The sequence below is a fragment of the Malurus melanocephalus genome, unplaced genomic scaffold (genome assembly GCF_030028575.1).
Source record: "Malurus melanocephalus ecotype Western Australia unplaced genomic scaffold, MMel_1.1 scaffold_107, whole genome shotgun sequence".
Taxonomy (NCBI): domain Eukaryota; kingdom Metazoa; phylum Chordata; class Aves; order Passeriformes; family Maluridae; genus Malurus; species Malurus melanocephalus.
The window spans coordinates 1,253,142-1,280,112 of NW_026623339.1; the positions used below are offsets into that span (position 1 = coordinate 1,253,142).

The window sequence follows — 26,971 nt, forward strand, 5'->3', positions numbered from 1 at the left end:
CCGTATGAGGGGCGGGGACCCCTCCTGGGGACCCCCGCGTGAGGTGGGACCCCTCCCTGTGCCTCGTTCTATGGGGAAGGGACCCCCCCTCCATCCCTCCTGTGGGCCTGGGACCCCTCTCTGTGCACCCCTCTGTGGGGCAGGGTCCCTCTTCGAGCAGGACCCTCCCTCTGTGCCATGTTCTGTGGGGAAGGGACCCTCTTACAGCCCCTCTGTTGGGTGGGACTTTCCCCGATGCCTTGTTCTGTGTGAAAGGGACCTTTTTTCCAGCCCTTCTGTGCGGTGGGACCTCTCGCCGTGCCTTGTTCTGTGGAGAAGTGTCTCTCCTCCATCCCCTCGTTGGGCTGTACCCTCTCTCCGTGCCTTGTTCTGTGGGGAGGGGTCCCTCCTCCATCCACTGTTTGGGCAGGACCCTCTCTGTGTGCCTTGTTTTGTGTGACAGGGTCTGTGCTCCAGCTCGCTGTGGGGCAGGACCCTCTCCCTGTGCCTTGTTCTATGGGACAGGGCTTCCCCTCCATCCGCACTGTGGGGCAGGGATTTCCCCCTCCTCAGCAGCTCCCATGGAGGACAGGGTCCTTCCCTCTCTGCTCCACAGTCCCTTTTGGGGCAGGGACCTCCACAAGGCAATGGAGCAACCGCCATGACCCTGCAGACCCCTAAAGGGACACCCTCGGGGTGTCTGGGCTGYGCTTTTGCCGTGTCTGGCAGCACTATAGGGTGCTGTAAGGTCCCGTTTGTGGGGCAGAGGTGACAGCCCAGAGCAGGGGACAGCAGAGGCTGGAGCGTGGACTGGGACTGCATCACCCCGGAGGGATGGAGGAGGGGGCTGGGGCGGCACAAAGGGACAGGGGAGATGTCCCCAACCAGCGCCCATCCTGCCTGGACCCCCTGGATGAGGGGGAGCTCCTGGGGGTACCACCCCATGCTCGACTCGGGGTCCCCAGGTCACCTCTGTTCCTGGTAGTCGCTGGCTTGGAATCAGACACGTCCCTTTGCTTTCGCTGAGGCCAAGACAGGACGCTGCGGGTTTCTTCTCCTTAAAAAAAAAAAACCTAAAAAAAAAAGCAAAAAAGACCCAGAAATGGCAAAAGCTGCTTTTTTGGAATTACACTGGGCTGCTGTTCCTGCCGTGCCAGCACGTCCGTACCGTCCCTGCATCCGCCGCTTTGGCAGGGGACGTGCGTGGGACTCTGGGGATTGGAAACCAACGGGTAAAAATGCACCTCCTGCGGTTTTGGGTTTTGGTTTTTTGTTTGTTTAGTTCAGCCTGCCTTTGTCTTCGCCGGGGGTGCACGGAGGACGACACGCGTAGGTCTTGGTCACCCCACGAGCGGCGCCGGCTCCCTCGGATGTGCCAGCTTGTGTGTCTGGGGGTTGCTTCCCCCCTCCCGTGCACACCTTTGGCAGGAGGTTTGGATGACATCTTGCTCTGGCACGCTCCTCGCCTTTGATCTCGAGTTTCCTGCCATGGATAACGTGTTCGGCAACACGCGAGCCCGGCTCCGCAGCTGCCGGGGAGGGCCATGCGGGTGCCTCCTCCTCGTCCCGGTTTTCCCCAGCTGGCTCCTGCCTACAGCTCCCGGCTTTCCTTTGTTTCGGGCGCCGCCGGGACGGGCTCTCACAGCCCAGGGATGCTCTGAACGGAGCMGAGCTAAGCACAAAAAGACACCCCCTCCCATCCCTTTGTTTCCAGGCGTTTGCGGGCTCAGCTGGTTTTACGCGGCGTTTCGTGTGCTCATTTCGGGGGCAGATAAACCGTCTACTCAATGTCTCTTTTTTTATCCTGAGTTATTTTGGGTGATTCAGTTTGCAGGGAGCACACCCGGCTGCAGGCTGTGCCGGAGGGATGCGGCAGCTTCCTGGGAACGGGGTGAATTTGCCAGAAGCATAACTGGAACATCTCGTGGTTGTCCTCTGGTGTCCTCCTCGCATCTCCTCGGGTGAGCTGAGCCATAAGCTCTCAGCACCMCGCTAAAATCCGGGATCACCAGCCCTTCTCTTGGGACAACTCTGACCCTGGTTTGCATGACCCRTTGCCAGCAGCAGTTTTGGGGACAGGGGAAGGTGAACAAAACCCAGGCTCATGCTCAGCACTGATGGCTGAAATCAGCCTTTTTTTTTTTTTTTTAATATCCTTGACCTTATAGAAATCAAAATATAAGTTCTAATATTCTTATAATTATTTTTTAGACTCCCTACTGCTGTTTTATTTCCCTCAGGTGTTGGGTTTAATAGTGAAACCATCACCTGAATTTATGTGAATGCTATATTTTTCGCAACAGATGTACACAAAGCACCTTGAGCGTGTCAAACAGCCCCTGAGTAAATCGGGTTGTTTGCTCTATTACTTTATTCATACAGGTTCGATGCTCCAGCTGATGCATCTGGAGTGCTGTGCCATCTGGAGCAAAAATTAAATACAAATTTGGCCCCTGGCCTGGAAAAATAACAACCCTGTGCCCCACTTATAATCGGCAGTGAAAGGATAGAGCCCCTGACAGAAGAATTGCTTGGAGGCAATGTGGAAGGAACCCAAAATGCACTAATTGAGGTATTTAAAACGTATTGAAAAAGGGAAAATAAATGCTTCCAGTCCCATGTGCTGGAAGCAGGCGGAAGGGATGATGTGATCCTGTTATCAAGTCATAGGGCTGATGCCAGCAGGTCATGGCCCTGGTCCTGACTGGTTGGTGGTGATCTCCCATATCTCCCATATCTCCCAGTTTTCTATGAAATAAATCCCCTCCACAGCTTCCCAAAGCTCTGCTCCATCACTACTCAGCTCAGGTTTGCTAATTTTGTCCCRTTCACCAAGGATGGGTGCGATACTCCAGGTCTGCTGCTTGGTCACTGGCATTGCTGTTTGGTCAAAGGCTGTGTCAGATTTGGGAGGAGCAAGATGTGGAGGAGGGTCAACACTTACTGCTTGTGCATCCCAGGCGAAGATCCAGTCACCTCCAGGTTTGATTGGAGATAACTCTGATGGACTAGATGTGAAGGACACCTTGGGGTCAGCGTGCTCTGAATGTTGTGGGATCTGTCACACTTTCAGATGAGGAATACTGTGTGCCAGATGGGAAATAACATGATGGCTGCTGGTTGCTTCCACTGTTCTTGGCTGGAGAGTGGTCCTGGCACTGTCCTGGGGGAGAGGCAGGTGATRGGGTGGAGGAGGAGGTGGATTCCATGGTGAGGAAGCAGCAGAGCTGCTCAGGATTGTGGARCTGAACCAAGCTTGTAGGTTCTACCAACTTCCAGCTGCTCTCCTGAACAAAATGATGTGTGAGATGACAAGGAGGACACCCTGCTTTGCTAGGAGGGCTTTTGTGCTTCTGGACCATCTCTCCAGATGTTCTCCCTTGGGTCACCCCTCCCAGTGACCTGCTGTCACCTCCACTTGGGCTGTGTGGCAGAAGGTGTGTTGTGAGTGATTCTCTCGCAGCCATAAAGCGATACCTGGATGTAGAAAAGGTGGAAAGAGGCACAGCTGGTGCTCATCTCCTATTCCCACCACCTGCACCAGGAACCTTCTGCCTTGGGATGACACAGGTGAGACATGGTCCTCTCCCACTTTGCCAGACTCCTGCTGCACAGTAAACCCAAACAAGCCCATCCTTYGGGCCGTGGCAGGAGGTGCAGATCYTTTTGGTGGTCCTCAKCCAGCCTGGACCATTGATGTGGRAGCCTGGAGGCTGKTTTTTTGGGGTTGATGCTTCCYTGGTCTCAGCAGTGTTTGATGTGGCTGAGCTGGGTTTGTTTGTTTTTGTTCCTGCAATCATTCCCCTTAAAGCCGAGTGTTGTTGACAGAAGATAAGATCGGCGGACACAGCCRTCCCCTCCCCTGTCACTGTTGTGCTGGAACTGCTCAGACTCAGGTCGGGAGTGGCTGTCCTGGTGTTCAGTGTCCCTACCCCGAGTCGCTGACAGGGCTCTAAAGCAGCATCAGTGATGATGTGATATGGGGCTTATCTGCAAGTGAGCCCAGTCATCGCCTGAGCCCGGCGGGTGCCACTCACTGCGTTGAGAAATGCCAGTGATCCCATAGAAAACTCGCTCCAGGAGAGGATCCAAACCCACGTGGTTTTGTACAGCCATAGGCAGTGGTGATTTGCTTCCTGATCTGAGGGATGGGAAAGCCTTGACATTGACAGTGGGCTGGAGCAGCRCCTGTTCCTCCATCCCAGGGTGCAGCAGTAACGACTGGAGACGGAGCTGCATCATTTTTGGATGCTGTTCCCTCTGGAACAACACAGGCAATGTGTCATTTTTCTACCTGTCTGACATGTTTAAATTCCATCAAAGAATGAAAACAAACCTAAAGGGTTCCAGCCACATGTAGAGGGCTCCTGTGTCCTGCTGATGAACAGATGTGGTGCTGAGGGATGGCGAGGGGAGACGAGCCTGGCACCAATGCCATGGACCAGATTACCTGGAAGCAGCTGGCTCAGTATAGCCAAAGGCTKTGAGGTCTCAGGTTGCTCTGATGCTGGAGCTACAGCTGGGATCAGCCTGTGGAAAGAGCAGGTGAGGTGCACAGAAGAAGGAGGAGCAGTGAGGGCAAGGGCAGGAAGCCTGGGCAGGGAAGTCCTGCTCTTTCTGCTCCACCTTCAGAAGTGTGAGAAGCAAGTAGGAATTGCTTCTTCTCCAGGTTTATTTTGTTTTTGTTATTATGGGTGGGTTTGCAGGACACCAGGACTGCTGACAACAGCTGAGGTAGTCCTGGCTTCAAGGGGGAAAAGGATCTTCACATGGGATAATCCTGGGGTCCACCTCAATGTTTAGGGACAATGTGCTAGCCACATCCTTCAGTCTGTGGTGTCCATGGAAGCAGGAGATGGAGATCCATGTGGCAGCACAGCCATAASSGTTATTGATGTGTTGGAAACCATGRAAKCCCCTGAGAATGGTCACATAGGAGCTGGGACTTCTCCAAAAATGCGGTGGGATTGATAACCCAACAGAAATGCATCTGCACCAATGCCCACAGCTTGGGCACTGACAGGAGAAGGAGCTGGAAGGCRCTGTGCATCAGGAAAGCTGTGACATCACTGCCAGCACAAAGGCATGTGAGATGACTCAAACAAATGGATTGCTGCAAGAGATGGGGATAACTTTCCATCATTTACCAGCAGCCCTGGCCAGCTGGGAGGTCCTGGCTGACTGGAAGTGAGCAGATGTGACACACAGCTACAAGAAGGGCAGGAAGGAGGATTTGAGGAACTACAGGGCTGTCAGTCTGGTGACAGGAGCAGATCACCCTGASTGCCCTCACGCAGCGTGACCAAGGCAATCAGAGGATCTGGAGCAGCCAGTGTGAGTTTGTGACACGCAGGTCCTGCCTGACCAACTTGATCTTCTATGACAAGGTGACCTGCTTTGATGGATGAGGGAGAGGCTGTGGGTGTGTCTGTTTGGACTTTGGCAAGGCCTTTGACAGCACCTTTTCGTGGAAGGGGCTGGAGTGACCATCCCTGGAGAGATTTAAAAGCCCTGTAGAAGTGGCACTTGGGGACAGAGTTTAGTGGAGGCCTTGGCCGTGCTGGGTTAGCAGTTGGACTTGGTGGCCTTAGAGGGCTTTTCCAACCKAAACGATTTCATGATTCTGTGATTTTATTATCCCCTCAGAGGATTAATCCYGCCGCTAATGCAGCTTTTCACTCGCAAAGCGCTTTAGAGGAAGTCGCGCCAGGAGAGCGCTTGGAGAGAGAAACTGAAAGTGCTGAGCAGGAGGCAGCTGCCCTCCTGATTCCAGCCCTCCCACTGTCGCTCTCYCAGCCTGTGGAGTAGGAGTGGGTTTCCCAGCTTCTTGGCTGACGGGAGGATTTTGGGGAAAATAGAAGAGCTCCGTAGCAGCGCGGCTTCCCAGGCGTGAAACCAGGGGGTTTCAGCTCCCCATTGGTCCATTGAAATCCAGGAGGAGCAGCCCGGCAGGTAAGAAAGCGGGAAARCCAAATTATCCATCAGAACTGGGTAGGAGGGATCCAAATCTCCCACTCGACAGCTTCCAGCTACAACAAACCCACCCGAGTGGATGGTTCCTCCCGCGACCGTTCCTCCCGCGACCGGGGCTCTCAGGACTTGAGTTTGCCCTCATTTCAAAGGATTTGGGACATTGTAAAGATCGAGTTAAACTTCTCTGCACGCAGAGCTTTGTCCTGAGCAGAGCAGGCAAATATTTCCTCAGTGCTTTGACGACTCCCATTTTCCTATTGTTCCCTATAAAAACCYGTCGCTAGGCTGGGCTTCCCCCGAGGCGATTTCCTGGCTCTGCTCAAATGCAGCTGCGGGGTTGGGGTTTTTCTTTCGATTTTAGTTGAGAAGCATCGTTGGATGACGACTTGGCATTTTGCTCTCTTGGCCTGTGAGATAAAAGATAAGGCTTTTGGAGGCTGTGGAGGTGGTGGCCATCGGAAGTGGGACAGGATTGTGTGGYGATGGGTGTTTTGGGGGCTGAATACATTGGGATGAGCTGGCTGGAGCCTGTCTGCTGGTGGGTTGTGTGGGTTGGGTGTCTGACAGCTGAGCCTTGCACCCCAGTCTCGCTTGGCGTTCACACCAAAACACCCTCACCATTGTGCTGARCGTTGTTTGGGGTTGACACTTTGGGAGTAAAAGCAGAAAAAAATTGATAATTTTCTTGGTTGTGGCTTTACCCGGGGGATGCTGAGTTGTTGGGTGCTTCTGACCATCCTTGGGGCTTCCTCCTTGTATCCTCCTCCTGAAGAATCTTCCCCCTGCAGCTGCCAGTGATGCAGCAGGAGGAACTGGTCAAGGAGGTGATGGGAAAGGCCTGGGCTGTGTTGCAGCCCAGTGAAAGGGATGGAACTGGAGACAAGCCTGGCATCAGGTGGTTTATTCCAGCCTTGCATGCTAAAAGTGGGAGTGGGAGTGTTGCAGGGAGTTAGGAAATGGGCACAGTGGGTGTTTTCCCAAAGTCAAGCAAGTATTTGTGCCTTGACTAAAATTTATATGGTCTTGCATAAAAATGGGCTGGAGAAGAGGGATTCGGCTGACATCCCATCAGGCACCTCCAGAAGGAGGAGTTTTTAAGCAAGCTGGTGAAATTGAGTCTATGTTTACACTGAGGTTGCAACTTGAGTCTCCTTAGGTTTCTTTCCTGAATGGAATTTAAAAGAGGAAAGAAGTAAGCACTGACAAAAGTTTCGTTTCTTTCTTAGAAAACTTCTGTTTTCTAACAAAAGTTRCTTTTCCTCTCCAAAGGATCCCCTGAATCCTTTTTGTTTCTTTTAGATTTATCTTAGCTATTGTTCTGAGCTGGAACATCCAACTTAGTAGCAAACTGCTTGATATCAAAACGCAGATTGCACATTGCCTGCTTCATCTTCTAAATCAAATAATTTATTCTTCAATATTATGAATCACTCACTGTGAGGGTAGCAGCAGATCCCAGTCTGTTTCCATGAGGATGCCATGTTATATTTTCCCACCTTATTAACCCAGGTCCTTGTCACAAAGCTGGGTGAATGAAGGCTGCTGCCAAGCTGGGCACAACTTGGATTTTGTTGCTCAGAAATTTGCCCTCTTTCTTCTTATTACTAAAATAATGTTTTCCTAGACCACAGCAGAACAAATTAGGTGGTTGGGGTGGATTTTTTTTTAGCTGGAGCATCATTCTTGTAAAAGTTGGATGGGTTGCAAAGCCCTGGCAGTTGCTTGCCCAGGTCTTTAGGCTATTGTGGATGGACTGATCAGGCTTGCTTTGGATACCACATCATTCCAGACAACCTCTGCAGCACTGGGCTGGAAATTCCCCTTTCCCACCCCAAAACCAGCCGGGATGCAGATTTCTCYGTGAGGACTCGCTGTGTGGCAGCCGTCTCTGCGGGCTGCTCCACGCTTTTGTTTACATCTGGTAGAAAACTTCTTAAATTTCCTGGCAAGGGAGTAATTCTAATCCCTTTCAATGAGATCAACGGATTAGTGTCTCAGATGCTTATAAAATTGTGAGGATTAGCCAAGCTTCCCCCCCTTTTCTTTCTATGCCACGTAACGTCATCACCGCGTTTTAAAAGGGGATTTCTGTGCTGTTACCAAGAGCTGAAGCAATTTCTGGGAGAATCTGCAAATCCAAGCGTTTAAAAAACATTTCTTCAGCCTCTCCCTCTCTTCCTCAGGATTTTTGTGCAATTTTTAGGGTGTTTTTCTCTTTTCTTCCAGCATCCCTGGCACCAAACCGTGGTTGCCGTTCAAGCAGATACGTTCGGTTTGTGTGGCTTGGCTGCGTTGCGGCACCCGTGCGGGTAAGTAGGGAGCTGAGCCCAAAGTTTTCCTTCACAGGGACTTGCAAATTCCCATCTTGAGAGGAGCAGATCCCAAAAAACATGTTATTTCACGAGTTTGCCCTCATTTMAAAGGATTTGGGCTTTTGTGGTCCCTCCCCAAAGGGGARCAGCGCTTYTGGGCTGACAGGATGCTCTCACCCCAACTGTTGGGAGCAGGGTGAAACTCCACACACCCACATTCCTGCATCCTCTTAATTACAACCTGCACTTTCATTAGGACTTGATCCCCAACCAGCTCGCAGGGAGCTGACAGGGAGGAGGGTTTAGTTCAAACCCTCTTGTCTCTCCCCACAGGGCAGTTTTTAAATGCCTTTTCTCCCGGGTCGATGGCTGTGTGGTTGCTTGACCTGTGTGAGCAAAGCGATCCCAAACTGCCGAGTGGTAGGAGCTCGGAGCCAGGAATTCCTGGCCCTGGCCCAGTAGAGTTTCAGAGGCGAGCTTTTAAATATATACAAAGACAAGCTCATAATTTCCACTCTACTAATGAGGCCACGGCGTTTTCATTGAAATGTGCCAATAGGCACCGCGGTGGTATTTTAGCAGCCTTGTACTGTGAATCCAAATGTGATTTAACATGGCAGCCCCCACAGAGCCGAGGAAAACCAGCTTCTCCYGCTGAATTTCAATGATGCTGCTCGTCGGCACTTCCCAAAAATCTCCTCGGTGGTGGGACCTCTCCTTGTCTTTTATTTCAACAAAGCTTTTCCCCCACTTTGGTCAAGGTGGGAATGGGTTGAACGAGAGTATTTTAGGAGGAGAAAGGCTTCATTTAAAGCCTGGGTTTAACGGATGTGTGGCTGACTGGTGCGAGGTGGCGATTTAATAACCRGGCTGGCCAGAAATATCATTAAATTGTAGTAAAAAAAGGGAACGTGAGGGCTCCAGACATCATGTTCTCTCTTGACCTTTAAAAAGCCACTTGAAGCTGCCAGCCTGCTCGTTGCTAAGTCACCTCCTTAGTGCCACTCRTATATTTTCCCTTCTAGTAGGCGATTCAGCGCCCGGGAATTCRTGGAGATCCCACAGTAAACTGTTACAYTGATAYTCCCGCTGGTGCTTTTTAGCTTTAKAGCCTTGAAGCATTTRGAAAATATTTAGAGGGTTTTATTCAGTCARCTGCAAGGAAAATGTAAATTTCAAGCAACTCTCTCAAAAGGTGTTGATTTTCTTTTCTTGTTTTTAAACATGTCCTGCATCAGCTACACAGTTTTAAATTGGGGTTTTGCTTGTTTAGGGCTCAGTTTATGAGGAACTCCTGTAAGAAGCAGCATCCCTTGGCAAAGGAGAGGTAGGGGTGGGTGATGCTGAAAATTTATACCTGAAAAATTACAGAAATTGTCTATCACGTCCTGGTTACAGATCTCTGGGGTATGGGTGCACCTGGATTTTAGAATCATAGAAYCATGGARTGSTTTRGGTTGGAAGGGTCCTTGAAGACCATCTCATTCCACCACCCTGCTGTTATCAGAAACACCTTCCACTAGACCAGGTTGCTYMAGCCTGGCCTTGAACATTTCCAGGAACAGGGAGTCCACAGTGTCACTGGGCARYCTGTGYCAGTGCTTCACRAAGGTCCTTTCACTTTSTRCATCCCACTAAGGTCAGGCCACCATTCCAGAAGAAAAGGGAAGAGGGATACCATCTATGGCATCACCCTCAATGCTGAGGAAGAGATGCACTTGTTGGCTTTGTGAATGTTTTTCTCCAAGCACCTCGCTTGTCTGTGCAAGTCTGGCTGTGGCAAAGTTCCATTTTCCATTTCAAACTAAATTTTGAGGGGTTTTCCATCCTTGCAGCCACCTTTCTTGAGCCAATCCCATTCAAGTGAAGGAGTTTTTGTCATGTATTCATGTGACTCTCAGGAGATTTTTTTTGCTGGACTTTATAAAGTGTTGCAAAACCTTCCCAGTCCCTGTTAGCAGGGGAAGAGGAATGATGAAAAAAATACTCCCCTACATCCCAAAACTTGGGTCAAAACCAGGAAATGGTGGGCTGACTGTGCAGCTCATTTTTTTGGAAGCATTAGGAAAAGTTGGAAAGGGCAGTGACGTGGCATTGGGGTGAATTCCCAGCAGACTGGGGTTTGGGATTGTCTGGGTTTTTCCCAAAGGCTTTTTCAGGCTGTCAGCATTGTAAAATAYAAACCTGGCTGGATCAGTGTGGGTTTTGGGGAATCCTACTCCACAGGATTTGTTTAGGGACTTATTTCCCGGTATCCAGTCACCAGCTTTGTCACTCTTCTTCATCCAGCTACATTTTCTCCTTAATTTTTACCTCAAATATAAATGGTGCAATTAAAAGGATCCACAGAGAGTATTTCTGAGGACTGAAATCCAGGATCTGGGAGCAGACAGCAGCAGCATAAAGAGGAATTCTTCCCTCTCTGGCCTCATGCTGCTTTTTCACCGCAAGGCTTTACAGCCATCTGGATCCCCTTTCAGATTATGCCCCTCCCTCCCAAAAATCCATAACCTAGCAACCTTATTTAGTGTAAACGAGAGCATTATGYCTTCCTGCTTCCCAAATTGTGCTCAGCTCCTCCAACTGCCTTTATAGGAYGGCTGCTGGCAGCTGTGATCCTATCACTGGTCCAGGGTGTTTGTCTCCAGGAGGATTTTATAGGGTTATTGATCCCTCTGTGTTGCACTGATTATTATTTTTTTCCCCATTAAAGGAGCTTAGGAAATGAGGAAAAAAGGTTTCAGGAAGTTGTTTAATCCATCTGCTTCTTGATRTAAGAGTGGAGAAGGCAAGTTGCTCTTTGGCTCCATGGAAGGTGAATGGTTTTGTTTCAGCCTGAAGACAACTTGATCAAAGTGGGATTTTTTTTTTTTTCTTCCAGATGTGATATTTTGGGAGTCCCTATTGCTTCCCACAGCTCTGTGTCATCACCCAGGAATTTTCAAATTCCCTGGAGTATTTAACACCAATTTCTTTGCTCTGACCCTTCAGCTGCGTAGGCTGAGCGTTTCTCWTGGAGTTTCCAATTTGCTTTCCCCAAGGAACCTGTTCATTGGGGACAACTGCAAACAAGGAAAAAGCAACCACAAATGAAGGTGGGAGGTTATTCCCACCTGTCTGTGCTCTCATTGCTCTTTTTGGGCTAAAATACACCCAAATTTAATAATAATTTAATGCACCACCATCAGTCCATAAATGGAAGTGGTGGCTCCTGCCTTCTCTTTTCACCTCATGAATAGGACGGGGCTGGGAGCAGGAGGAGCCAGCAGCACATCCTTTCCCACCACACTTTCAGGAGGAAAAGTGAGCTCAGCAGGTCACGACGTCGGAGCTGAGTGCCAGGAAAAGGGGGAGAAAAATAATTACAAATCCCCAAGGCCAAAGGAGAAAAATTCCTCAAGTGTTATTTCATCTCCGAGCAGTGAGTTGAGCTGTCCTTGGGCAGCTTGTGTGAGCCTTTCTCCAGCTCTGCTTCAAACTCTCCTGAGAAGTGATTCTCAGCTCTTATTCCTGATGGGAGCTCAAGCAGCGCTCTCCTCCAAATTCTGCTTCTCCCTCCTTCAGACTGGATTAAAAAGCGCTATTGATTTTAATTTTTTTTCTGTTTATTTTTGCCTGTTTTCCTGGAACTTGCAAAATCAACCCTGAGCAAACCTCTGGTTTGCTTTTCCAACAGCGCTGAGAGAAGGAACTTGATTTTRCAGTGGGTGATGGGAGCTGCAGCTGTCCCATTTCTGCACATTTCTCTGCCAGTGGTAGCAAAAGAATTTTCCCACWAAAAGGTTCTCTTCAGTTTTAAGGTTCTGGGATTATTTGCATCTTAAACTGTCTGGAATCAGAAGGACTTTCTGGAAATTGCAGTGGTACGGTTGTGATGCAGGATGTTGCTTTCCTTACAAAGACTTTCCTATTTTTTTTCCAATTGCTTTGTCACATTGTTACATCACTTTCTGTGTCCCCTGCCCAGAGGCAGTGGAGAGGGTTAAGGTTTTGTGTTTGGTGTCKGCCAGCTGGGGAACACAGCCAGGAAATTTCCTGATTCCAGTTCAAAAAAAGCATCGGATCCGCTCTCAGGGAGGAGGGATCAAAGGTCCGAAGCGCTTCGTGCTTGGAGGTCAGTTTGGTTCTTGGTTGTCCAGGCACACAACAAAAACCCACCACCACCCCTATGCCTGCACGGAGCCAAAATGGGTGAAACAAATGGATTTTTGTTCCATTTGACACCCAAAAGTTCTTTCGGTTGCTGCAGTGATACTGTCTCACCCCGGCCAAGCTTTGCTGGATCCTGGTACAAATCTAACTGTAGTGTGAGGGACCTGTTGGGATGTTCCCTKTTCCCAGCACATTATTCTCACTAATCAATAACCCTGCCAAGCCTTGCACCATCCCTCACACTCCCCCGCTCCCTGCCAGGTTTGTGGAGTGAAGGATCTGGGCCAGGTTGGATTCTCAGAGCTGGCATTGGATGTAGCATCCCCATGGCAGCATCGCAGCTCTATAAAATCGAATCATACCACGAGCTTTTGTTTTTCCCCACTCTTAATCCTGTTGTTCCCTGGTTTTGGACAGCAAAGGCCATCACTCCTGGCTGGAGCAGCACTGGGTTTTCCCCCCACCCCATGCCAGGCAAAGGTTATGGCAGCTGCAYGGCATCTCTGGGGCAAAAGCGGTGCTGGTTTGGGGCTGGCTCTGCAGCTGCCTGTGATTTTCCCATCGCCACGCTGCGGATCCTGGCGCTGGACCAGCTCCAGAGACGGAGCTGAAGGAAATTCCTTCCATCTGTTTGAGGTYAGGGCTGCGCTTTGCTTTTGGGGTCCACGAGGGGGATTTTTTTGCCTGCGAGTTAAACGAGGGYGTCTCTGGCTGCTGCTTCTTAACACCTGGAAGAATCTTTTTCGTTTAAATATTACCCCGTTAGTCACAGCTATTAAATAACCTTCCTGTCGTAGAATCATTCCATGGAAGAATACCCTGCTTTGCAACACAACCTGGGCTGCTTCAGAAAGGTCTTGTCAGCTGCTCCCAGTTTAACTTTCAACCGAGTTAATAACGCTTTTGGTTAAACCTGTCTGAAACACGTTGCGAAACGCCTTTGAAACTCGAGACGCCGTTCACGCCCGCTTGAAACCTTTCCCATCGATAAAATATTTCAGCTTGGAGTTTGGCCACGGCTTAGCATTCACTTTTCCTTGGGATTCGTGATTTCAGGGCTGCCTGTGTCTGGCTCTTGAGTATTTGGAGCTCAGTGTTTCCTGGAGATGGGTTGGCTTTGCCAGTCTGGCCGGTGGGATGCTCRGCCCACCAGCTCCATCCGGTTTCCCCAGTCAATAGCTGAGGAGATTCAGTCAGAGTTTGCTTTGAACCCCTGTGGAGAAAGTTGTTTGTCTTGAAAACATAAAGTAAATCCCTCTAAAAACAGGAGTTTATTTACAACAGCAGAGGCAGAAGCCACCCCTCCACCCAGCATGTGGGCTGTATTTAGGTGTGATGATGCACAGCACTTGCATGGCCCCTTTATGCACTGATCTTATAAATAAATAATAATAATTTTTTTAAAAAAAGGACAAGGAGCTCCTTTTAATAAGTAAAGCCCTGAGAAGGAGCACACAGTTCAAATGCATGTGGCAAAGCAGCAGGAAAGCAAAAATCCRCAGCTTTCAGCCCATGGCATCACCTTAGAGGGGCATCCTGGTGTCACCCCCTGGTTACAGGGGCCACAGCTCTGCCTCGCTCCCTTCCTCCTCCCTGCCTCAGTTTTTCTACCTTTGAGAAGATAATTGCATCCTTTATTAATCCCTGTGAGATCTCCTGAGGAACACTCTGGATACAAGGTTGGCCTCMTGCACTAAGTGCTGGCTGTGGCTCTAATGGGGATTAATTTGGCGACGTGGCTTTTCCAGGTTTGCCTTTCACAGCCCAACRTGTAATCAAAGTGCTGCAACGCCACAGCTCACGCTGACCTGTAACACTCCCTTCCCTGCCACTCGATGGGCCATTAACCAGGACTTGGCTTTTAATTAAAGCTTGGTTTTGTCCCTCTTGGAGAAACTTGGATGTGCTTGGCCCCACGTGGCTGAGTCATTGGAGGGTGTAAGGAAGGAGACGTGTGGAGCTCAGGGTGTTGTGCCATTTGTGGCYCTCTGCATCCCAGGGCACCATTGTTCCGTGTTGTTTTTCATAGAATTGTGGAATTACAGAATTATGGAATAGTTTGGGCTCGAGGAGACCTTAAAGATCGTCCAGTTCCAGCCCCCTGCCATAGGCAGGGACACCTTTCACTAGCCCAGGCTGCTCCAAGCTCCATCCAACCTGGTCTTGGACACTTCCAGGGATCCAGGGGCAGCCACAGCTTCTCTGGGCATCCTGTGCCAGTGCCCCCTTTTCTGTGTGCAGTCTGTGTCTTCCATCCCAGGGGTTTCAGGGACCTGCTGAGGGCCATAAGTGCCCCAGGAGCATCATCCCCCTGCTCTGAGATGCCTTCACCATGGAGAGAGCAACAGGGAGGCTTTTGTTCTGCACCAGAAACTTTTCATCCTTCTTTATGGCTCCTTTTTATTTCTTTTGGCTGCGCCCTTGCAAATCTGAAGCAAATTAAAATACAGTTCCTCCCCCCTCCACACTCCCCTTAAAAAAACCCAACTCCAAAGCTTGGCTGCTTGAAATCATCAGATTTCACTGGAGTCTTTTAAAGTTAACAGTTTCCTGGATCCTGGGCAGACTAACTGATTTTTCCCCTTTAACCTCCGTGTTTTTTGCTGTAACATTTCTCAGCTGTTGCAGCAAGAGGGAGGGAGGACCAGGGCAGCTCCGATGTGGAGAAGGTTATTTCACATTGGGGTTGGATGAATCTGGTGTGGGGCTCCCTGGATTTGCACTGCAGGGGACGGAACGGTGTTCCCCAGGAGGCTGAGCCCCCATGATATGGCTGGCAGGTAGGTCCTGGCTGTGTTTGTGGTGTGCTTTTGGGGCAAAATATTAGGGAAATGGTTCCATTGGAAGAKGAGAGTAGGATGCTGGCAGTTGTCTGAGCTCTATTTCTGCTGTTTATTTGCTGAGGGCTGTGATGGTTTCTARCTGTGTTCCTGGATGTGGGGACTGKTGTACGAGTGGCTCAGGCGCATACAGACCATGAGGAATTTTTCTACCTTGATGGGATTTGCTGCCCCAAATGCAGCCAGGACATTCTTCCCCACTGTCTCTGCTACAGAATCTTCTAGTTGGATTGCTGAGAAGACTGTCACAAGTTAGAAGAGTTGTAAAGGAAAGAAGAACAGTCCAGCACTGGTTGATTTTGTTGYCTCTCCTCCAAGACTTGTCTCTCTTTCCTTGCAAAAAGTCACCCGGAGTTTTCCCAGATGGAGGACGTTTCTCTTGGGTGGCTGAGGAGCTGGAGGCAGCCAAGCTTGGCCAAAGGCAGTGATTATCAGCACTGTGAGGTGGGGCAGCCTCGTCCTTCCTCCAGTTGAAACATCCTTGTGCCACAAGCGTGACCGAGGGGAGCCCTGAACCGTCCCAAATCCCTTTGACCCMGCGAACGGCGCGGGACTGAAACCCAAACCCAGCCCTGCGCTGCCGAGCTGCGCATTAACTCTGCCAGAGCTGGGAACAAAGGTTTGGGGGCTGGTTGGGGCTTTTTTTAATTTATTTGCAAAGCAAACCAGCTCAGCTGAGCGGAACAGGCGTCGGTGGAGGAGCGTGAGCTGCCGGGTGGTTGCTGGGCTATAAAATCCCATCCCCACCAGYGCTGGCAGGGGGATGTGCCGGCTCYCYGAGCTCTTGTAGCGTTTCCACGTTGGCCGSGAGAGGTTCTGAACATGCGTGTTGGTCTCTGGAGGCTTTAATCAAATCCAGGCTTTACCAGAAATCGCCTCGAAACTTCCAGCGAGCTGAGGAAACTGAAAGCAGCTGGAGCTGGGAGGCTCCCGGGCGGGTGTTCGGCGCTGGCAGGGATGTGACTCCCCTTGAGCGAGGGGCAGTCCCGGTGAGGCAGCCGGGATGAGAGGTGAGTCTGCTCCTGGTGGGAAGTCAGAGAAAAGCCCAGGATTTGGCAAAAAAGGGTCTCAGTGGGGAAGGGAGATTGAGGAGTCAGGATGTTGCTTGGAGGGACACTCACGTTGGATTTTGCAGCATCGCTCCCTGGCACGTGTGGGTTCAGATCCCGCGGTTTCCCCCGCCGTCTTCCCACCCCGTGCAAAATGAGGAGCTGTGCAATTACTGCACTGTGGAAAACTCCCCGCTCCAGGGGAGGGCTTTGTTATCCCTCAGTGATTTTATTTGGGAAACAAAGCTCAGACTGCAGGTACTTTCCTTGCTTGTAAAACTTCATCGCACGCCGCGTCCAGCCGTCTCCCGTGGGCAAAAGGGAAAACAAGGTGTATTTTTAACTTCCTTTTCTAAGCTGGGGGCAGGGGAACTTTATGTCTGGCCAGCAACAGTTGTGATTATCTGAGGGTGAATGGTTCAGAGCGTGATAGAAAGATAAGAGATAATAAATAAGTGCAATTAAAGTCCTGGGCCAGATGATTCGCTGAAGTYGTTATCCCAGGCAGCTGCTGGGGTTTAATTGGGGCTCTCTGAGGGGTGGGAAATTTGGTCACACGTCCCAGACGTGGGATGTGACAGCCAAAATTGCCGCCTCTTCCTCTTGGCCGCCGCTCACCAGTGCCTCGGGGTTTTCCTGGGGGGAAGCAGCCTGGGGCTGTGCTGAGGAGTAAAACTGAAACCTGCAGAATTGCTCTTAAATCACCAAACCTGCGTCTCAGATAGAAAAAACAAACAAAGCCTGCTTTATAGAGTCCATAGTCTCCCCGTAATTTTTCTCGGCAGTGCTGCTGCGTCTCCTGGAAATGTCCTTGTCCTCTCCCTCTGCTGGGGATGCACTGGGAGCAACTGGACMCAGCCAGGCCCTGTGTATGCTCGATGATTTTGGAGAGGGGTTTCTATGGAATGAGGAGTCAGTGTTAGAAACCTGGGAAGGGAAGTCAAACTTGCCTTGGTCCAATGCTTCCTGGCTGCTTGCAGTATTTTTCCCCAGTTACTGCAGCTGGGGCTGCTTGGATGCAATTCCCACCATCCATCTCATCCAGCATTTAACTTGAAGGATRATGTGCATAAGAAAAAGAGCTGGAGGAGAAGCTCACAGTGGGAGAAGGAAAATCCCAGCCCCAGCTGATCCAGCCCTGCTTTGTTTCCAAAGTTACCAGGCTGGGAACTTGGTTTTGGGCAAGGAGGGGGATGAGKGAGAAATCATCTGCAGCCCCATCCCTAAGGAATGTCACATCCATGTGTTTTCTCCCTGTCTCCACAGCCTACCCATGAGCTCGGACTTCCAGCATTACAGTTTCAGGATGCCGAACATCGGGTTCCAGAACCTTCCTCTCAACATATACATCGTGGTTTTCGGCACAGCCATCTTTGTCTTCATCCTCAGTTTGCTCTTCTGTTGCTACTTGATCAGGTGAGGGAAAGCTGTAAGGGAGTGTTCCCCAAGATCTTCCCTGATTCCAGACCCATCACTGATCCCTCCATCCCAAAAAGAGGATGGCAGCACYTTATCKTTCCTTGACACATCTTACGTCAGCYTAATKTCCCACAAAGCAGTTRCATAATCCACCTAAACTGGGAGATGCATGTTTGCTGAAAAAACCTGGAAAAGCCTGGAAAGGGATGTTTTATGGTCCCTGCTTTCTGCTTAATGTTTCAACATGTTTCCCTCTGTAATGAGTAACCYGTGTCCTGCGTGCCTAAGGAATGTTTAATACCTGCTCCGTTGGTTATTGAACACAAATTGCTYCTTCAACAGCACAGTTTGGAGATTAATGATGCAGAGTTGATGTGTTAATCTGAGCAATTGGGGAGCAGAACGGGAGGGTTAAAGGTTGTTGCAGTTTGGGGCTTGTTTTAATTATTTTATGGGCCACTGGGGAGATTRTTGGGCTGCTAATTGAGAGGAGAAACTCTTCCCAATGGAGGGAACATGAGGCAAGTGGGGAAAAATGCAGTGCCTGGGAATTGAGGTGGTGATGGAGATGAGTTGTGCTGATAACCCAGGGCGGGGCTGGCTGTGCTTCAGTCTGTGCCTGGGAGCAGAGAGCATCACTAAACCAGCAGTGGCWGCCAAAATTCTGCATTCCCAAAGCTCTCCTTTCCAGCTTTTCCATCCCCTTCCCTTCCTCTCTGTCTTTTCAGCTGGCCCCAGCTCCCTGCAAGTTGTGCATCCATTACATCCCCTCCCTGTCTTCCTGTAAAACAGGTACCCAGTCTCTCCTTGCACCAAAGCAGCCAGTCCCATCAGGTTTATCTATCCAGAGGGTGTTAAAAATATTTTATTCTGCTGTTGAGGAGCAGGGGAGGAAGATTTCCATGTCACCTTCTAAATACTTRATAATTTCCACCCATTCTCAGTTTGTATGAAGCAAAAGCTCATAAAACACGCAAGTGAGCCCAAACCCAGGTTTACCCAGGGGTGATTTGGGCTGCTTGGGCATCAGACCTAATTTTTTTTCCCCACAATTGCACACAGGAAAAGGGTGTTTGAATGTGCAACACATCCCAAACTGTCCTGGGATGTTGCATCTGCATCCAGGGCTCACATTTTAACTGGGACACCAGTGGGAGGGCATAYAAAAGAAAATAGACCAGAGGTGTTCAGAAGGCTCAAGGACGTGTTTTGCTCAGGTGGAGCTCAAGCCTATATGGCTCACTTAGAAAACTGAAGAGGTGTTTGGACTTTGAGAGTATTTTCCTGGGCACTCGCTGCGTGTATTATGCCCCAAGGAAGGAAAAACAAGGAGTAATGTCTGGAAGGTCAAGCCAAAAAAGCTTTAAATTTAGAAGCTGGAGGCGTGTTGTAAGAGAGAGAGGGTGAGTAACTGGGGAGAGAAGCCAGCAAGGAAGTGGCAAGTCCTCTGTCTCTTCACGTCTTTAAATCAAGAGCGAGGACCTTTCTGGACGAGAYGTTTTGGCTGCTGTTCCTGAGGTGCTATTTAGCAACTCATGATAGATGGGGAGTTGCATTAGGTCATCCAGTGATCCCTTTATAGCCCAAAACCCTAGAGAGACTCCACAAATGGCTCCTCCAACCTCCTCCCTCAGCTGTTTTATTGGCAGAACAGAACCAAAACAGGATCCTCCAGCCCCCGTTCTGGAGGGTTTTGCCRTGCCATGGGTTTTAGCYRTGCCAGTGTCCCAGGAACATCYGCCTCCAYGGAAGCTGCTGTGTAAAATCAGCTYGTCTGGGATATAAAAGCCTCAGCTTTGGTGGGTTTGGGAGGCCTTGCACGTGGACAGCAGGATGAGGAGCACCCATCTGCAAGGGTGAGGGCATCAGAAGGGCAGGATGGCCCCTTCTAGGGCTCTGCTTCCATCCATGGGGTTTTTTTGTAGGTAACAGCAGCTCCTGGCTTTCCCCAGGCCCTCCATAGGTGCAGAGTCAACACAGCCCATCCTCTCCCTCCATTCACATAACTCCAAATCTGCAAATATTTGACAAACACCAAGCTCATGACAAACACCACCCTCAAGGCCCTGGTTCCCATCTCCTGCTCTGTATCAGAACATCCCCTGCAGCTCTCCCCCGCATCCCCARCTGGGGAGGCATCCAGAGGATGTAAGAGCCAATATCAGGTGTATTCTCCCCAAATTGCAGAGCTGATGGCATTAAATAAAAGATGTGCTGGGGAAGGAGAGAGCATGAGCTGTGCCTTGCAGCTGTGTCAATACAGGCTGTGCTGTCCGSTCCAAATGGAGGAAAAGTGACTTTTTTAATTGTATTGGCTCAAAACAGAGTTCAGTAGGAATTTCACAACAAAAATCATCGTTGCCTGTTCAGGTGAATCTCGAGCTCTTCTGCTGCTGCAAACCACTCAGGTCAGAGCTCAGGTCCCTCATGGCTGCTGCCTCTGCTTGGCAAAATTACAGATAAAAAAGGAAGAACAAGGAAATGAGATTTTGCAGGCAGCTGGTTGTATCTGATCTCTGGTGAATTAAATGAAAGCGATAAACTCTTGTTGCCTTCAATGCCATAAAACCCAGTCCAGAAGGATGCTGAGCTGAGCAATGCCACATTCACTCTGGACCAAGGTTGCAGCATCCTCTCTCTGTGTTTTTCTGTGGATCATTCAGGGCMCATCCCTGCCCAGTCTGGAGCAGGTCAAAATCTCAGGGTGGTGCAGGGTACACAGACCCTAAAAAGGGTCTCCTCCTGCATTCAGACCTGTCAGCATCCAACACAAGGGTTGGGGTTTGTGTCCAGAGAAGGGAGCAGAGCTGGGGAAGGGTCTGGAGCCCCAGGAGCAGCTGAGGGAGCTGGGAAGGGGGCTCAGCCTGGTTAAAAGGAGGTTATGGGGACCTTGTGGCTCTGCACAACTCCCTGACAGGAGGGGACAGCCAGGGTGGGGTTTGGGCTCTGCTCACAGGGAACAGGGACAGGAGGAAATGGCCTCAAGTTGTGTCAGGGGACATTTAGAGTGGAGATCAGGAAAAATTTCTTCACTCCAATGATGATAAGGCTTTGGAACAGGCTGCCCAAGGCAGTGGTGGTGTCCCCATCCCTGGAAGGATTTAAAAGCCGTGTGGATGTGGCACTTGGGGACAGGGGTCAGTGGTGGCCTTGGCAGTGCTGGGGGGAATGGTTGGACTTGATGATCTTGGAGAGCTTTTCCAACCCAAACGATTCTGTGATTSCATGAAGAGCCCAAGGAGCCCAGCTGGGATGGGGACAGGGATACAGTGATGGGACAGAAATTGGCCAATGCCCAGGATCTTTCCACTCCCACTACAAAGCATGAAATAAGCAGATCTTGGAGGCAAATCTGCAAAAAAAAATTCCCTCTGCATTTTATACCAATAGTTGTCCACTTGGTGTAGCTGACTGAGTCACCCAAAGAAGCAGGGTTCTCCCATTCCTGCAGGAAGAGATCCCAAAGGCRCTGTGTGGTCCCTTATCTCAGTCAGGCATCTGCCAGAAATTCCTCRGGAGTCGCAGCACTCGACACGAGATGGATGGAGCCGACTGGGAACGGCGCTTGCCAGGATCCGGGGTCTCCTCACAACAGCTGCACCAGCCCCACCAGGATCCATCTGGCCCCAGATCCTGGCTCAGAGAGAGGGAAGCAAGGAGGAGCKGGCTGAGCTCGCACGCCTCGGCACCAGATGCGCTCGTGCTGCTCCCCAGAACCTCCAGGGAGGGGGTTTTTTTGGAAAATCTCCCCGTCTGGCTCAGCACCAGCCCAGGGCATTGCAGATCTGCACTTACAGCACGGAACTGTGCAGATCCAGGGCACCACTGCTCCCAAGTGCTCCAGTGGCTTTGGCTCAGGGGTCCAAACCATTCGTGGCCCCTGGGTGCTCCATGAGATGGATGTTGCTTCCCATTCCGGGAGTTTTTCCCTGGTCTGTGATCTCCAGTGCACGCCTCGCTTCTCCCCATCTGTGTTTCATAACTGCCTTCCCTGCGGATTGGGCCGGTTTCATCCTGTTCTCTCTATTGTTCCTGCATCTTCTGCTCGTGTTTCTGCTCAGGGTCACTGCCAGAGGGATGGGACCCCAGTCTCCTCCTCCTCCTCCTTCTCTCCTCCCTGCCTGCTACAGTGTTTTTTGTGTGGTTCCACRGCCAGGTTCCTGCCAGGCAGAATTGTTGGAGCAGGAGGGATGGCTCCYCATGAAATTTGGGACTCAGGAGCTGATTTACTGCATCTCTCCCTGCACCATTGAGGTGTATTTTTACCCATCCCTCAACTTCTAAAGCCCACAACATTTTGGGGGAGGACATCAGACATAAGGAAATATTTTTCCATCCCATTTGTGTAACTCCCCCAGTGCAGCGTGGCAGGATTGGAAAACCCCCAGGAGCTCAGGTTGAAACAGCCAGGGATTTCAGACAGCCCCCAGAATAGTTTTGGAGGAGAAATTCCAGGCAAGGGGGTTTCCCATCTGAAATCAYACTCAGGGCTGGCTGGGGAAAATATTCCTACAGCTCTCCAAGCCCTGCAGCCATACATTGACTCCTTATGGAAAGTCCTTGGCCAGCTCTTCAGCCCTAGTGACTTCGCTCCTGAGTTTTCCAGGTACTTTATTAAATGCTGTGTCTGGTAATGAGAGGCAATATTAGTTACTTCAGTTTTAAATGTATTTATTTTAGGAGCATAATGGGCTTCTCCAGCCAGCAGATGCCTGTGGAGCTCTCCTATGGAAAATGGTTCTGACTCTGAAGAAGGGAGAATGGAGAGGGAGGGGTTGGAACCAGCCCTTTGCTTGTGGCCTAAAATTCCTGCTGGGCTTCCCACTGCAGCAGGTGTTTGTGGAATAGGTTCATCCCATTCCTCTCCATCCCTGGGTTTGCTCCACAGTGAATGTTGYTTGATTGATTTTAGAATTGAGGAAAAGCTGAGTCTGAAGAACCCAGTGTGACCCAAGCAGTGTGATGGGGGCTTTGGTGGGAAACCTCTGGGCAGGGATTCTCCTTCCCTGTCCCTGCTGGAGCAGGAGCAGAGCTTTCCTTAGGTCCAAATCCCCATCACTTGGAAAACAGTGCTGTGTCCAGTTTTGGAATTGTTGCCAGCAGAAGTGGTTGGAAACTGAGGGGATTTRTGGCAGATTGGGATTTCCTCACCTGCTTCTTCTGATCTTAACCATGTAGGTGATGCGTGCTTGGGAAATCAGGGAGGTCAGAAGGGGGATAAGGGAGGAGTTGTGTGATTTGGGTTGGAGACATGCCTTCCCAGGATAGAGAAAACTGGATGTTGCCTGAACATGTTGTTTCCTGTGGCTATTCTCATTTCTGACATAAAAAAAATCTARAATATAACATGTTAAATCTGGAAAGCAGACAAGTGGAATGTCTGAGGTATTACAGTAATTCCAATTTTTTGTCTGACCTCACATTTCTCCTGGTTTCATTGCAGGCTCAGGCATCAGGCACACAAAGAGCTTTACGCCTACAAACAGGTGAGATGATCCTCGGAGCTTCCTTCCCCTTCCCTTCTCCCTTGTGCCAAATMCATCAGGTTTCCTCGTGCTGTTCCTCCCCTCCGAGGTTTCTGGCCCTCAAAGAGCAGTTGTAACACCCAGGCCAATCTCCAGGGAACAGCTCCATGTCACCTTGGCAAGCCCAGCTCATCCCTGCACCCACCCACACTCACCAGTTAAAACAAACACGACCCAGAGGTGGTTGTCAGGCTGCTGCTTCCACGTCCTGTTTTCTCCAGGATTTGTGGGATTTTCTGCCTCTGATCCCCTGATCCGAGCAGGAAGCTGGGTGGAGTTGGGCTGATAACACACAGTTATCCTGGATTTATAGCCCTCTCCAGGTGTTCAGCTTGGATAGAGGGAAAATGAAGTGGCAGTGTGGGAGCTCCAGAGGGTTTAATTTGGGTGGAAACCTGCAGGATTTGGTCGTTGTGGTTCTGTCTGTCCAGTGCTCCCTTCCTCCTGTCCCTGTACAGGGCAGAGGGCACCTCCTGCTCCGTGTGTGTGCTGGGTTTACTGGGGGGCTCCCAGTTCTGCTGGGACACTCAATGGGATCCCTTCATGGAGATTTTTCCTGGGAATGCTCACAGCAGCAGCTCCACCCTGACCCCAGCTCTTTGTCTTGCAGGTCATACTCAAGGAGAAGGTGAAGGAACTGAACCTCCATGAGGTGAGCACATCCTGGGGTGACAAAAATTCCCTGTCCCTCCTCCTCTTCATCCTGGGGAGGGGGCAAACCCTCGAATTCTCCTACTGGGAGCAGAGCACGCAGGCAGTTTTGCTTTGGAAATTGCTGGAAAAGAGGAAAGCTCTTCTGCAAAAGCCTGGATTAAACCCTCTCCCTCCTCCTGGTTCTCCTTGGGTTTTCCTGCATCGTTACTGTTATTTATTGTACACCTTATCACACTGATAAGAAGCTGTGGATAACGGGAGGCCAAGGCAGCCTGGGCCTTGTATAAACAGCGTCCCTGGGCAGGGACATCCCCTCTGGCTCTGCCACCATCGGGGCGTGACAATACCCAGCTCAGCTCTGGGCAGGGAAACTGAAATCCAGGATAAACACTCTCTCCCGGCTCCTGGGAGAGGCGGATCCGCTCCTCCCTCCCCGCCCCTGAGGGCTGAAACACCCCGGCTCGTTTTTCTCCGTGGTCTTCCAGGCTTTTTGGGGCTGTTCCTATTCACAGCCCCCCTTTTTCCTGCTGAATTTGAGCAGGAATCCACTCGAATCCCACATCAGGCACAGCCTGGATTGATTTATTCCCCTAGAGACAACAAAAATGCCCACCCACATCTGGGCACGAGGCTGCTTGTCTGCTCAGTACCAGCTCCAGTTGTTTATAAGCCACTATTTATTTTATTTTAATCCCCTGAGCAGAGCCCATCCCACATTTTATCCTCACCTTCCACTCCCCACAGCTCCAGGGTAAATCCCAAGGGCTCCAGGGTAAATCCCAATGGCCCCAGGATTCTGRGCAGTCCCTGCTGGAGGCCCCTATTTCTGATCCAGTCCCATTAAATCGACCTGCAGTGGGTTTTTTGTCGGCATACAGGCTTCAAAGCACTTCCTGGGGTGAGAAATGGGTTGTAGGAGGGATTTGGGAATGTGCCAGAGCCGGGAACAGCCGCTCAGTCCTCTTCCTCCACCAGCCCTGTTCCCAGCTGTCTTCAGCTCTCCCAGCTTTTGGGGAGGATGAGGGGTCTGTGGGGAAGGGGGTAGAACAGTTTTTCTGAAAATTTGAAAAAGCCTGGAAGGGTTTGGTTCAAAAATATACCATTTTGGGCATTTGTATTTCGGCATTTGCAGTCAGCATTTCTGGAAAGCAGAGGACGGGGTGGGAATTTTCCAACAAGATGGGGTGGCTGCCTGGAGCCCTGCAGAGGGAAAGCGCCCTCCCAGCTCTTCCCTCGCTGGCTCTGGCTCTGGTTTTCCCTTTTTTCCATCATTCTGCCTCTCCCAGGCTCTGGGGGAGCTCTGGATGTGTGTGTTCCTGGGGGAATGACCCCAACAGCTGCACCTGGTGCACTGACAGAGATCCCAGGCTGGTAAAACCACCCAGGAATATCCAAAAATCCCCTGGATATCCAAAATGAGTCAGGAGGAACTGGCTGTGAGGGGGAAGGAGGTTTTGGCTGAGTCTGTTGGCTGCTGGGAAAACAGCCACCAGCTTTCCCAGCCCTGGGGTAAATGGACCCCTTGCCTTTCCCTCTTCCCAGAGTATCCCTGTGGGTGCAGCTCAGCCCCAGGGACCAAGTGGCAGCATGGATTCATCCTCCTGCACCCTAAAACCTCAAACACATCCCAGCTTTGGGGCTGTTGTGGGGATGCTCCCTCCTTCCACCAGGAAAGGGAAACCCAAGCCTCAGCCTGCGATCCCAAAGCTCAGGAAGTGAAATTTGGGAAGGCTTTAGGGAGGAATTCTTTGCTGTGAGTGTGAGGCCCTGGCACAGGGTGTCCAGAGAAGCTGTGGCTGCTCCTGGATCCCTGGAAGTGCCCAAGGCCGGATCAGACGGGGCTTGGAGCACCCTGGGATAGTGGAAGGTGTCCCTGCCCATTGCAGAGGGGTGGAATGGGATGCATTTTAAGATCCCTCCCAAGCCAAACCATTCCATAATTCCATGATTTTGGCTGTGTGTGTAGTTTTAATGCACAAATGTTCCTTTCCTGAGCACTGACTCTTCCCGTTCATCCCACCCCTCGCAGATCTGTGCCGTGTGCCTGGAGGAGTTCAAGCCCAAGGACGAGCTGGGGATCTGTCCCTGCAAACATGCCTTCCACAGAAAGTAAGTGTGGGCAGTGCCTGGGGCTGGGGGCTCCTCCCACCCCATCCCGGGGCAGCAAGGGCAGGAAAAGCCCCTTTGTGGAGCAGCAGAGGTTGGGARCTGGAAAACTCAGTCACAGTTTGGGGATCTGGGATTTAACTTGCAGGAGTTGGCCTTGTGATCCTCATGGATCCTGTCTAACTCAGTCTAAAATTTCAGGAATAATGTAAATATGTATGTTTTATATAGGTGGGGTTTATATGAAATTAATTTTAAAAGTACTAAATTTTTTTAATTTTTAAAATTAATTTTAAAACTTAAAATTTACTATATACAGTAATATATACTCTATACTATAGATATTTATATAGTATATATATGTATATATAAATACCTATAGTATAAATATCTATAGATATTTACTGTAATACTATATACTATAGATATTTTATTATTACTGTATAGAATAAATTTTATATATTTACTTACGTATATTTATATTMTATATTATATWATGTATTKTATAYATTWTGATATAGTTATATAGTTAGACAACATTTATATAGTATATAATGCATATAATATATATCATATACATAATGGTATGATTGTAATACACATAATGGTAGGACTATATCAGAATTATTTCCATAATTTTTATTTCTATATATACATTATATGTGACTGTATTATGTGGTATATTATTTATATATTATGTATTTATAATTTCACAGACAACTTTCAGGTATATATTCTATTTTTTAGTATGTGAGTACATTCTTACATCCCCTATTTTACAAATTTAAATATAAATATACATGAAAATATAAATTATATATAAAACATATCTACATAAAATCCCTCTGTATACACACACAGAGCATCCACCCAAAATCCCATTTAAATATAGAGGGACACAAATGGTGAATTAAAAACTGGGCAGCAGCAAAGCTCCGGGGTGGAGTCAGAGGCTCGGGGGG

The 26,971-nt window shown here is 49.8% G+C and overlaps 1 protein-coding gene across 4 annotated transcripts; it reads left to right on the forward strand.

Moving 5' to 3' along the window:
- Window positions 1-87: 87 nt before the first annotated feature.
- Window positions 88-26,260, forward strand: RNF24 (ring finger protein 24). Of its 4 annotated transcripts, XM_057369308.1 has the most exons (6): window positions 4,879-5,931; window positions 8,179-8,261; window positions 17,572-17,721; window positions 23,168-23,210; window positions 23,860-23,901; window positions 25,933-26,260. In XM_057369308.1, exons 3-6 carry the CDS (start codon window positions 17,579-17,581, stop codon window positions 26,014-26,016), a joined length of 312 nt encoding a protein of 103 aa, XP_057225291.1. In that variant the 5' UTR covers window positions 4,879-5,931; window positions 8,179-8,261; window positions 17,572-17,578; the 3' UTR covers window positions 26,017-26,260. The 4 variants fall into 4 exon arrangements, with proteins under 4 accessions (XP_057225290.1, XP_057225292.1, XP_057225291.1 ...); XM_057369307.1 differs by lacking the exons at window positions 4,879-5,931; window positions 8,179-8,261 and adding an exon at window positions 88-1,940; XM_057369309.1 differs by lacking the exon at window positions 8,179-8,261 and having other exon boundaries at window positions 4,876-5,931.
- Window positions 26,261-26,971: the final 711 nt, after the last annotated feature.